General features: G+C 36.9%; 1 protein-coding gene across 2 annotated transcripts in view; it reads right to left on the bottom strand.

Moving 5' to 3' along the window:
- The window catches only part of Baz1b (bromodomain adjacent to zinc finger domain 1B), an 80,823-nt gene that overhangs the window by 48,431 nt on the left and 18,605 nt on the right, over positions 1–13,787 (bottom strand). For both annotated transcript variants that reach the window (XM_076840746.2, XM_076840745.2), the window contains exons 4-5: positions 8,159–8,354; positions 3,410–3,531 (exon numbers count right to left, since the gene is read on the bottom strand). In XM_076840746.2, coding sequence (XP_076696861.1) covers positions 3,410–3,531; positions 8,159–8,354 — 318 coding nt within the window. The remainder of the gene's footprint in view (positions 1–3,409; positions 3,532–8,158; positions 8,355–13,787) is intronic.

Here is a 13,787-nt window from a genome sequence, read left to right as displayed (position 1 = left end):
ACACAAAAGTTCATCAATATGAGACTCTTTCTCTCCTTCTTTCTTTCAGTACTGAGAATTGAACCCAGGGGCACTTAACTACTGAGCCACATCCCTAAACCCTGTTTTGTATTTTATTTATAGACAGGGTCTCACTGAGTTGCTTAGGGCCTCACTAAGTTGCTGAAGCTGGCTTTAAATTCTTGATTCTCCTGCCCCAGCCTCCAGAGGCAAGCTGCTGGGATTATAGGCATGCGCCACCATGTCTGGTTAAAATGCATTTTTTTAAATTAAAATACATATACATAATGGAAATCCTGTAGCCTTGAAAAAACCAAAAAGTTTCTCAATCAGGACAAATTCACCCAAATCACCTAGGGTAAAAGGAACTGTTTGGGCCTCCCCACAAACTTATGAGCCAGAAGGAGCTCTGGAGGTAAAGTCAGGAACGTACATATTTATTAAGCATGCCCTACTGACCATCCCACACACTACAATCTAAGAGCAATGTTCTGAAAGAAAAATTAATGACACAACAGATGCTGACCAAACAGTAAATTTTAAAAGTAAACTATAAAATAGAATATTCCTACTTTCAAGTCACTTAAGAATTAACCACCATTAATCAGATCAATAGTCACCGATTATCTGAGTTTGAGATTAGAGATCATTTTTTTCTTATTTGCATTTTCTATCTTCCAATTAACCAATATTTACTACCTTTGAGCAAATCAACTTACACTTACCAATCAAAACCTGAATGAGAAAAGTGGTTGAGATTTTAGAATGTTTTAACTAGGTGCTTGCTGAAAAGAGGCAAGAAACTTAATGAAAATTGTATTTAACTTTCAAACATAGAAATCCTAATAATCTAGTCATTTCTGCAGATCACTAATTATACCATAAATGAGTCACAATGGTGTGAGATTTGTCAATATGTTGAGATGGGAAAAAAAACAGTATACACAAAGAGGCAAAAGAATTGCAATATAGCCCAGGAAGTTGGCCCACACCTGTACCAGAGACTTGGGAGGCTGAGGGAGAAGGATCACAAGTTCCAGGCCAGCCTTGGAATGAGACCCTGTCTCAAAATAAAAAATCAAAAGGGCTGGGGTTCTAAAGTTATTGAGTCGGGAGAGTCCCAGGCCAGACATTATCAGTTATTTTCTGTTACTATTTGATTGGCAAATCAGGTGACTTATAAATAAAAGCTAATAATGTTATGTAACTCTGTGTATCATACAAAATTGCTTCTACTACTCTTATACTAAGTAATAAATAAAGATTTTGTTCTAGTGAAAAAAAAGTGGGGGGCTAGGGTTGGGGCTGCCGTTGTATCACAGCAACAGAGCACTTGCCTAGCACATTGAGGCACTGGGTTTGAGTCTCAGCACCACATATAAATATGTAAATAAAATAAAGGTCTATCAACAACTAAAAAATATTAAAAAAAAAAAAAAAAAAAAAAAAAACGGCTGAGGGTCCAGGAGTTTGGGAAGCTGAGATAGGAGAATCACGAGTTCAAAGCCAGCCTCAGCAACTAGAAGGCACTAAGCAACTCATGAGATTCTGTCTCTAAATAAAATATAAAATAGGGCTGGGGCTATGGCTCAGGTGACTTATAAATAAAAGGTTGAATGCCCCTGAGTTTAATCCCCAGTACCCAAAAAAGAGGGAGTGCTAGGGACCTGAGATGTAGTTCTGTGGTAAAGTGCTTGCCTTGCAGGTGTGAAACACTGGGTTTGATCTATAGTTCAAAAAGAAAGAAACACACACACACACAACCTTTTAGCTGGATGTGGTGGTCCATGCCAGTAATCCCAGTGGCCTGGGATGCTGAAGCAGGAGGATATCACATTCAAAGCTAGCCTCAGCAACTTAGTGAAGCCCTGCCTCAAAACAAAACAAAACAAAACAAAAAAGGCTAGGGATGTTAGCCAAGTGCAGCTGCACATATCTGTAATCCCAGTGGCTTGGGAGGCTGAGGCAGGAGAATCATGAGTTCAAAGACAGCCTCAGCAATTTGGAGAGGCCCTAAGCAACTCATGAGACCCTATCTATAAATAAAATTCAGAAAAGGCTTGGGATACAGAACAGTGGTTAAGCATCCCTGGGTTCAATCCCTAATACCCTCCCTCCCCCCAAAAAGCTAGGGATGTGGTTAAGAATCGCAGGGTTCAATACCTGGTACTATAAAAGAAATAAAAAAGGCATGGGGGCTAGGGATACAGTTCGGTGGTAGAGCACCCCTGGATTCAATCTCCAGTTACACAAATAAAAAAAGTCCCAATTCTAGACACAATAAAATCAAAAAACTAAGGCTGGGGCAGGTGTAGTTCAGAGGTAGAACACTTGGCTAGCATGTATGAAGCCCTGGGTCCAACCATCACACAACTCCCCACCTCAACAAAATTTATATATAGGGGCTGAGAAAATACAAAATCCACAGCATCACAGAATTAACAAAAGGTAATACTATTTTAAGAATATTTACTGTTGTGGGTTATTACCTTACAGTTTTACAAGATTCCTTATATGAGCACTAATTAGAGTTGACTCAACTTCTGAGTTTAAGTATATTACAAAGAACTGTACTTTTTAAAAATATTCTTTTAGCTCAGAGGCAGAGCGCTAGCCTAGAATGTGTGAGGCACTGGGTTTGATTGGAGGAGCCCATTTACCACATAAAAATAAACAAATAAAGGCATTCTATCCATCTAAAACTACAAAATTTTTTTAAAAAACTTTTTTTTAATTGTAGATGGACACAATCTTTTATTTATTTATTTGTGTGTGTATGTATTTATTTATTTTAATTTTTTAGTTGTAGTTGGACATGATACCTTTATTTTATTTATTCATTTACTTTTTATGTGGTGCTGAGGATCGAACCCATCCAAGGCCTGTCACATGATAGACAAGCGCTCTACAGCTGAGCCATAACCCCAGCCCCTATTTATTTATTTTTATGTGGGGCTAAGGATGGAACCCAGTACCTCACATGTGCAAGGCAAACACTCAACCACTGAGCTACAACCCCCACCCACAAACAGCTAGTTCTACTTTTAATAGGAAAAAGCTATCTCCTTGGGAAGTCTATAACCACTGGGAATAGAGTCTTAATTTTCAAATCGAGAAGCTCAAGTGTTCTCTTATACTCTTATAATTCCTTTAAATAAAGAAAATGCCTGGTATCTCCTACAGATAAAAATATAACTTAACTTAAAGTCATAATTACTAAGACTATAAATAAAAATAATTTAACTTAAAGTCATAATTACTAATAGTACACACCACTTAGAATGCGTTATACAAAGACACCCATTAACATGTTTCTTCAGCACATTTTCTCCAAGAAAACCAACCCTGTAACAGTTTCTTAAACAACATGTATCACACATAAGAGATTTAACATAAAGTGCCAACTAACCTTATCTTCATTTTGTAGTTTCACATCATATTTGTGAGGCAGAAATTTTGGAGGAGCCCATTTCCTTTCTCCCTTTTTTAATGAAGTAGGAAGTTTGCGTGGAGATCTACGTGCTCTGTCATCTAGTCAAATAAACAAAAATTCATGAAAAAGCTTGTTGTTTTAATTCTATTCATCCATTCATGAACAATAATCTTACTGAACACCTATTCTGCACCAACACTGGGTGATGTGGCCCAAAGATGAATCATTATCACCTTAACCTCAAGGAGTTAAAGTCTATAAGAGGATAAATAAATAATTACAATACTAATTAAATACTATAATAGAGGTTGGTTTTCACACAGGTGATTTTTAAAAAACGCACATCCAGTTCAAACAAAATTTCTTCTTTGAGCTGGGCATAGTGGTTAATATACATAAAATAGAGAATAGAGAAAACTTGAGTCTGAAAGGCAGGTATGAAAAACCCAAAATATGACTTGTTCAGAGATACAGACTTACAGTACAGTAAAAATCGGACTAGTGGTAAACTGAGGCTAGATTTTAAAAAGATTCATACACCATTAAAGAGACTATAATTTGTCTTGTGAGCACTAGGAAATCCAAGTTTTAGGTTTTTTATTTTTGTTTTGGAAGTTTTGGGGATTGAACCCAGGAGCACTTTACCACAGAGCTACATTCCCAGCCCTTTTTATTTTTTATTTTGAGACAGATTTTGCCAACTCGACAATTTGCTTAAACTTCCAATCCTTCTGCCTTGGCCTCCCAAGTAGCTGGGATTTCAGAGATGAGCCATTACCCAGCTCAGAGAAGAAATTTTGTTTTAACTAAATGTGCATTTTTAAAAATCACCAGTGTGAAAAAATTTAAGAAAACAATTTCAGCAATTACAAGATGAATAAAATGAGAAGGTAAGGCTGAAAATAAGAAAATCAGAAAACACAATGCCAAATATCTGAATTAATATAAATGAAATGGAGAACGAAAGAGTCAAGAGGCATTTAGGAGCCGGCCTTGGTGTTAATTACAGGTAGGAATGTTAAAGGTTTCCAAGTTTTCTGCCTTTCAGACCAAGTACATGGTGGTGTCATTAACTTAAAGGAAGAGAGAAGAGCAACAAAAGGAAGAGAGAAGAGCAGGATTCTTGTTAAATTGCCTTGAGGAGACAAAAATGAGATGGTCAATTTAGCTTTATATGTGCTGCATTTGAGTTGCCTATGGGACCATACAAGTTGAAGATCAGGCCTGAAGTTACTGTACAAGTCTGACCTAGTAAGTCTGACCTTGGGAATCATCAGCCTACCTACAGATCAGAGTTTAAATTGGGCATCACTGATAGAGAATAGTATGTAAAATAAAAAATGAAAAGATAAAGATAGAACCCTCTGGGAAAAAATCCAAGGAATGGCAGGGGCAAAAAAAAAAAAAAAAAAAGGAAAAGGTAAAGAAACAGAGTAGCTGAGGAACTAGGAGACAGTGTATAAAATAATATAAAAGATGTGAGAGCAACCATCAGTGTCAAATATAACAGAAATGTAAACCAGACCAAGAAGCAATCTCCATATTAAACAAAGTAGCAGCTGGGCATGGTGGCACACACCTAGAATCATTGCAACTCAGGAAGCTGAGGCAGGAAGATTGCAATTATAAGGCCAATCTCAGCAATTTAGCAAAGCTCTTAGCTATATAGTGAGACCCTGTCTCAAAATTATAAATAAAAAAGGCTGGGAATGTAGCTCATTGGTAAAATGCCTGGGTTCAATACCCAATAACAATACCACCACCACCAACAAAAGAGATTACTTGTAACCTTATTTTAGCCATAAAATGACACAATTTAGACCACAACAGCATAAGGAATAAACTGATGGTCAATAAGTATCGATAACATTCTCAGATTTGATGAATACTACAAGTTTTGAAATAAACCATCCCTTTAAAAAAAATCCCCAAACTGTAGATTTGCGAGCATTAATAACACTGAATAAATATACAGGTTTGTTTGTTTTAAAAAAGAACATTGACTTGAATGGAAAGAAAACAAGATGATCAAGGGAAACATGTTATTCTTTTTTAGAAAATGAGACTTTATTAATAATAAGTTGAGAATAAGAATAAAAGTTAACCCAACTCCTTGAGAAAGAACAAATACATTTCAAAGGACAAGTGTTTTGGCCAAGAGAAGAAAATAGAGCCCTCTTACTATGATGAGAAAGAATACAAAAATTCATGATGACAGTAAGAACACAAAGCTAGAGCTGAGGATATAGCTAAGTGGTAGAGGGCACCTGTCCAGCATGCACAAGGCCCTTCTCCCAACAGGAAGGAAGGAGAGGAAGAAGGACACAAAGTTGAGACATTTCTGGCCAATACATTATTGTTTTCCCCATATGTAGAAGCCAGTGTCATCTGATGAGAAAATACTATTGGTATTAGAATTTGTCTTTCATTCCTGTGGAAATTCGAATAATTTTTTTCCAGAATATGTCATAACATTAATTCCTTAGTTGAATAATAGCAAATGACATTAGATCTCAATAATTAAACCACAAAAAAAACAATAAAAAAGTTAACGGGTGGAGATGTGGCCTAGTGGTAGAACACTTGCCTACCATGCATGAGGACCCGGGTTCAATCTCCAATACTGCCAAAAAAAGAAAAGTCAAAACCTAAAACTTGGGGCTCCTGGTACACAATACTTCAGGCATAAAATGAGTATAATATATTATTGGTATGCCAATGATCTGATTCTAAAAATGTCAATTCCTTACCAAAACAACCTCAGGGGATTGTAACTAATGCTCATGTTATAAAACTTCAGTATCAAAAAGAGAAAAACTAGGGCTGGGGCTGTAGCTCAGTGGCAGAGCACTTGCCTTGCACATGTGAGGCACTGGGTTCAATCCTCAGCACCACATAAAAATAAACAAAGATATGCTGTCCATCTACAACTACAAAAAAAGTTTTTTTTTTTTAAGAGAAAAACTAGAAAACATAAACATAAGCATTTATAAAACAGACCAGAAAACAAAATTGAAATATCAACAAGTAGGGTAGGCCAGCTACAACTACAACTAGTTATACTTCCTTTAGACTATAGGGAAGTACGTATATAAAACCATCTGCATATATCTAAAACATCCGGAAACAAAACACAGAATGAATGACACAATATGACACTCCAAAGTAACAACATTCTAATCCAGTATCTGTAAGAATTGAATAATATGGCAAAATTATTTAATCCTGACAGTCATGGATTAATACACACTACATTGTGCACATGCTTTTGGAAACAAAAGGAACATAATTCAGCTAAATTCCTTATTTATATAATTTTTTTAAATGAAGATCTGAGACTGAATAATTTTCTCAGTGGGCAGTGTTCCTGTTCTTCAACTTTCAAAAAATTATTGTTAGAGCCTCCAGATACCTAAATTTATTTTTAGACATTGTTGTATTTCAGAATTATAGCAGCTCCCATGAGAGGAACTTAGATCACAGAAAACAAAAGGAAGGCCCTTAAATCACCACACTGGTTTGCACTGTGAGGAGCAGTAGGTTTAGAATAAAATTTGCCCCTCCTACTTTGATCACCCCAATTACACATAAGTACATATTTTCAACTTTAAGAGTAAAGGATATCATGCTAAGTGAAATAAGCCAATCCCCCAAAAACAAAGGCCAAATGTTCTCTCTGATAAGTGGATGCTAACACAATAAGGGGGCAAGGAGGAAAGAATAGAAATTCACCAGATTAGACAAAGAGAATGAAGGGAAGGGAGAAGGATGGTAATAGGAAAGACAGTAGAATTAATCGGATATAACTTTCCTATGTTCATATGTGAACACAGGACCAGTGAAACTCCACATCATGTACAACCACAAGAATGGGATCCTAATTAGACTAAGTTATACTCCATGGATATATAAAATGTCAAAATACACTCTACTGTCATGCATATCTAAACAAATCAAAACGAGACTCTGAAACACAGATTAAATTTTCTAATATTTATCAGCTCCTTCAGCATCCCTAAATATTGGGCAATATTTGTGCACGTTTTTATTGAAGTAAAATGTATGTAACACTATATTTTCATATTTTACCATTTTTAAATGTACAACTCACTGCCATTAGTTATATTCACAATGATATATATCATTGTGAATATAACTATATATAAAGGAAAAGAAAAAATACTTTGCCATTTTGAGTAGTTAGGGATTAGTACTTAGCAACTATAGGAAATTGACTTCCCAATGGTATTAATTATTTAGGGAGAATAAATCTTAATTCATTTTGTGATTATTTTGGTTATATTCTGAATGATAAATAAATGTATTAATTATTTAAGGAGATGTAAATCTTAATTCATTTTGTGATTATTTTAATTATATTCTGAATGATAAATGAACAAGATCATGCCTATATAAAAAAATTGACTTTTTTTTTTTTTTGGTACTAGAGATTGAACTCAGGGACACTCAACCACTGAGACACACCCCCAGCCCTATTTTGTATTTTATTTAGAGACAGGGTCTCACTGAGTTGCTTAGCGCCTCACCATTGCTGAGGCTGGCTTTGAACTCGAGATCCTCCTGCCTCAGTCTCCAGAGCCGCTAGGATTACAGGCGTGCACAACCTCGCCCGGCTACAATTACATCTTTGTTTTTGGAGAACTCTAAAAGATGTGTGTCTAATAAAATGGCAGGGTCCCATGACAAAGCTGGCATCATACATACTATCCCTCCGTCCTTCATCCTCTTTTACTACTGCCTCCTTCTTCTGATGGTCCTGAGCAATTTGACTGGAATTCTCTTTGTCACTTGATGGAGAATCACAGGCACCATCAGATTTCTTCTCAGTGGCCTCTTCGTCTACTTTCTCTAAAGGATGAATCTTCACAATCTTCACTTTGAGCATTTTCTCCTTCCCAACCTATAAAGAGAAAAATCAGATATCTAATAAATAAGAACTAGAAACCTAAAGAGTTGGACTATCAGAAGAGTTGAACAATATGATCCAATATAGATTCTTCCCAACAAAAATTCACTAAAATTCCGAAGCATCAAAGCACTATGAACTTTTAGTTCTCAAACTTCTAAGCTGAAAAGTAAAATGATCATGACCTAGTTCATAATTCATGTACAAATGTGTGGTCAAAGGGCTATCACTGTGATAGCTGAAAATATGCATAAATATAATTCAAGAACTTCCTTTGTACATCAGGGTTGGGGTAGTGGGAACTGAACTCAAGGATCTATGCATGCTAGGCAAGCACTACCAGAGCTGCAACCTCCACTCTGTACTTTTTACTTATTTATTTTGGTACCAGTGAGTGAACCCAGCAGCGTTTAACCAGTAAACCATGTCCCCAGCCCTTTTGCACTTTTTATTTAGAGACAGGGTCTCAATGAGTTGCTCAGGGGCTAAGTTGCTGAGGCTGGCTTTGAACTTGTGCTCCTCCTGCCTCAGTCTCCCAAACCACTGGGATTATAGGCATGTGCCACCGTGGCCAGGTCACTCTTTATTTTTGAGACAGGGTCTCACCAAGTTGTGGAGGCTAGTATACAAAAAGGCAAATTATAATTTTATATATTGATCTTATATCCTTTTTTTTGTGGCTCTGGGGGTGAACCGAGAAAGCATTCTGCCTATGAGTTACATCTCTAACCCTTCTTTTAACTGTATTTTGAGACAGGATTCCACTAAATCAGACTGATCTCAAAATTGCCATCAGGAGCTCGGATTATAGGTGTGTCCCACCAGACCTGATTTAAGACAGGTAGCTAATGCTTTGTTTACTTTATGTACCACTTTAGCAACTGCTTACAAATTTTAATATATAGTTTTCATATTCGGTTCAAAATATTTTATTCTTTAAATTATAAATTAAAAGTACATTACTTAGTTTCCAGTTATTTAAAGATTTCCAGACAATTGGTATTAATTTATAATTAATTAAATACTTTTTCTTTCTTTTTTGGGGGGGATTAACAGGGTGCTTAGCGACATCCTCCAGCCCTATTTATTTATCATTTCGAGACAGGGTCTTACTAGGTTGCTTAGGGCCTCACTAAATTGCCTGAAGCTGACTTTGAACTTGAAATCCTCCTGCCTCACCCTCTTGAGCCGCTGGGATTATAGGCTTTCACCACTACACCCAGAATGACTTGAATCCTTTCAAACTTGAGACTTCATTATGGCCTAAAATATGGTCTATTTTGGTAAATTATTCACTTAAAGGAATGTGTACTCTGATGTTTTTAAGGGTTTTTTTTTTTTTTTTGGTGTGTGTGTGTGTGTGTGTGTGTGTGTGTGTGTGTGCGTGCAGTGCTAGGGATGAAATCCAGGGCCTCACCCATGCTAGGCAAGCCCTCTGTGGGTAAGCTACATCCCAGACAGGTAAAATATTTCATACTGGTAATTTATATGGCTTATAGTGGTATTCCAAGATTTTCTATCATCGTTGCTCTTTAGTTTATTTTACGACACAGGAACTTGAACCCAGGGCCTTCATGGACCTGGTGCTCACTCTATTGCTGGGCTATGTCCCCAGCCCTGTTTTTATTTCTTGAGACAGGTTTTTGGTGAGTTGTCCATGCTGCTCTCAAATTCTAGCCTCCCAAACTGCTAGGACTACAAAGTATTACTACTTTGCAACACTTTTTCCATCAATTTTTAGGAAGGGGAAGTGCTGAATCTCTTAACTATAGATGTGATTTCTCTTTTTTTCCTTATTTTGTTTCATGCATTTTGAAATTCTATTATGAGGCATAAAGAGTAAAGACTACAAGCCAAGCATGGTAGAGAAAGCCCATAGTCCCAGTGACTTGGGAGGTTAGGGCTGGAGAATCACAAGTAAGAGGCCAGTGGGGCAACAAAGCCAGACTGTCTCAAAATAAAAAAAAACAAAGGTGCACTATAATCCCACCTTTGGAATTAATCCTGTAATCCCAGTTACTTGGGAGGCAGAGGCAATAGGATCTTGGGTTCAAAGCCTGCCTCAGAAACTTAGTGAACTCTAAGCAACTCAGTGAGACCCTGTCTCTGAATAAAATATAAAAAAGTGCTGAGGATATGGCTCAGTGGTTAAGTACCTCTGGGTTCAATCCCCAGTACCCACCCCCCCCCCGCCAAAAAAACGAATAAAAGATGATAGTATTGTTTAATTACAATGTTTTTTAAAAAAAATTAAGAATGGGAGATAAGTATCTACAAAGACATATATCCAATAACAAACACTACACCCAGAATATATAAAGAACATTAAAAAATAAGGAAACAATACATTTCTTTAAAGGGACAAAAATTTAAACCAACATTTTACCAAAAAAATGTGAATAAATGGATGGCAAGCACAGAAGATACTCAGTATTATCAGCTGTTACGGGCAATGCAAATTGAAACCACAAGTCAAACCACCTATTAAAAATGCTAATTTTTTTTTTTTTAATTTAAAAAACTGGCTGGGCATGGTCACACACACCTGTTATCCCAGCCACTTGAGAGGCTGAGAAAGAAAGATCACAAATTCAAGATCAGCCCCAGCAACAAAGAGAGGCCCTAAGCAACTTAGTAAGCTCCTATCTCAAAAGATAAAAAGGGTTGGGGATGTTACTCAGTGGTACAGTGCTCTTGGGTTAAATCCCCAGTACCCAAAATATAAATAAAAATAAAACTGATTATACCAAGTGTAGACACCAAAATGTGATGAAATGGAACTTTCACAAACTGATGGTAGAAATTTAACAGTTTTAACCATCTCTGTAAACAGTCTGGCAATTTCTTTACAGTTAAACCTATGGGGTGCTGGAGTTGTGGCTTAGTGGTAGAGCACTTGCCTAGCATGTGAAGCACTGGGTTTGATTCTCGGCACTGCATATAAACAAATGAATAAAATAAAGGTTCATCGACACCTTAAAAAAAAACACAAAAACCTATGAGTACTATTGTGACCTAGTCATTCCACACCTAGGTATGTATCCAAGAGTTAAAGTAATCTATATTCATACAAAGACTTGTACACATATCTTCATAGCAGCTTTGTTAGCCCAAACAACCAAAGTATCTATCAATGGGTGATGGATTAACAAACTGTAGCCTACACATAGAATGGAATACTAAGCAATAAAAAGCACAACCTTTGATACCACAGTTAACAAGGATGCACATTAAAATAATTTTGCTGAATGTAAAAAAGCCAGACCAAAAGGAAAAAAAAGGATACAAAATGATCCATTTATATAAAACTCTAGAAAATGGTCTGACAGAAAACAGATCAGTGATGGGGACCAGGAAGGAAAAGGAAGAGATTACAAAACAGCATAAGTACAGTTTTAGGTATAAGGAGTATACTCCCTATATTGATTACAGCAAGTTTCACAGGTGTAAAATGTAAAAAATGTCTCCAAATCTGTAAAACTGTACATTTTATTTGACATGGGATTTCACTATGGTATCCAGTGTAGTCTCAAAACTCCTGGGCTCAAGCAATTCTCCTGCCTTAGATTCTCAGTAGCTAGAACTACAGCATATACAACTTCATCCAGCTTGTAAGTTTTTAAATATGCGCAGTTTATAACATGTCAATTGTAATGCAATAAGGATTTTGCATGTGTGTGCTTTACTGGGAATTAAACCCTGGGCCTCATGCATGCTAGGCAACTGCTCTACCCTCATGAGCTATATCCCCAGCTCCCTTATCTTTCTTTCTTTCTTTTTTTTTCTGAAACAGTATGCCACTAAGTTACCTAGGCTGGCCTCCAACTTGGGATCCTCCGGCCTCAGCCTCTTCAGTCACTGGAATTACAGGCAGTCACCACCATGCCTAGCTTCAATAAAGCTATATTTTAAAATCAACTATAATTGTGTATTCAAACCTAGAAAAAAAACCTTAACATTCAGAATACAGTGCCTTTCCAAACGTGTCACAGATAAAAAGTAATCAAAAGCCAGGTGCAGTAACACATGCCTGAAATCTCAATGGCAGGGAGGCTGAGGTAGGAGCATCATAAGTTCTTGTTATTACTTTATTCATCTTATGTGTACAATATTATCCCACTATAGTTTCCATTTGATTTCCTTTATTACAAATGAGCTTAAACATTTTTTTCATGTTTATAAGCAAATATCCCCCTAATTATTTCCTCTCTTGCCTCAAACATTTCTTCTTCCATCTTGCATATATATGTGCAGAATATTTCCCTTCTGCTACTTCAAATCCATCACCATTCTTCTCCACACTGTTCTATGCTTACATGGGCTGATCTTACTGGTTCATACCAAAAGGCTCCCTCCCCTGCTCTCCAGAATTTGGTTTGAGTTCAGTCCCTGGTAAGTATTAGGAGAAAGTCAGACAGTAGAAGAAAAGTGAGGTTAGGGTATTATTTACTCCCTTAATGCCTCCCTAGCAGGTTGGTTAAATCTCATTACAAAGTACTCTTTGACAACTAAGCTACTCTTCAAATTCCTGTCATTTTCTCCTTCTCCTTCTCCTTGCTTCCTTGGGGTTTAGAAATGCAGTCTCCCCACTGGCTGATAGTTTCCTTGTTCAGTTTCCTTGTCCCTGATCGGACTGTTGTCTGTTGTCAAGAGCCCTTTATTAAACTCAATTCAATTATATCATTTAAGTATGATATCTGTTTCTTGCCAGGACACTAATAAAAAAATGGGATTAAAACCCTCTTTCGAGGGCTGGGGTTGTGGCTCAGTGGTAGAGTGCTCGCCTAGCATGCATGAGGCACTGGGTTCGATCCTCAGCATCACATAAATGTAAAATAAAGATATTGTATCCACCTAAAACTTAAGAATAAATATTAAAAAAAAAATTGTTTTTTAAAAACCCTCCTGCAGGAACTGAGGATATAGCTCAGTTGGTAGAGTGCTTCCCTCACATGCACAAGGCCCTGGGTTCAATCCCAAGCATCAAAAAACAAACAAAAACTCACCTGCAATGCCAAACATTACAAATGAAAAAGAAGCAGCTACAAAATACAGGAAATCAGAGTCAATAAGTGAAACAAGAAAGGAGGAAGACTTTGGAACCAAAAACACGAGTTTGAATCTTGACCTCATACTTACTGGCTGTTTTGTAGCACATATAATTGCTGAGCTGGCTATTTAAGCTATTCCCCGCCCCCCTCCTCTGTCAGGCCAGCCTGACTTTTCAAGAAAAAAGGCAAATACTCGTTTTCTCAGCTTGCAGCTAAAGATGGATACATAAGGCAAGACCTAGCCAATGACATGTAAAGATAAAGGGGACATTTTATCTTTTATTCTTCTGGAAAATCTTCTTATCCTACTTATCCCCAAAATCCTACTTTGGGGACTGTGGATGTAGCTCAGTGATAGAGTACTTCCCTAGCAAGT

The sequence above is a fragment of the Callospermophilus lateralis genome, chromosome 19 (genome assembly GCF_048772815.1).
Source record: "Callospermophilus lateralis isolate mCalLat2 chromosome 19, mCalLat2.hap1, whole genome shotgun sequence".
Lineage (NCBI taxonomy): Eukaryota > Metazoa > Chordata > Mammalia > Rodentia > Sciuridae > Callospermophilus > Callospermophilus lateralis.
Note: the sequence above shows the minus strand (reverse complement) of the source record. Positions and strands in the feature narration are given on the sequence as shown.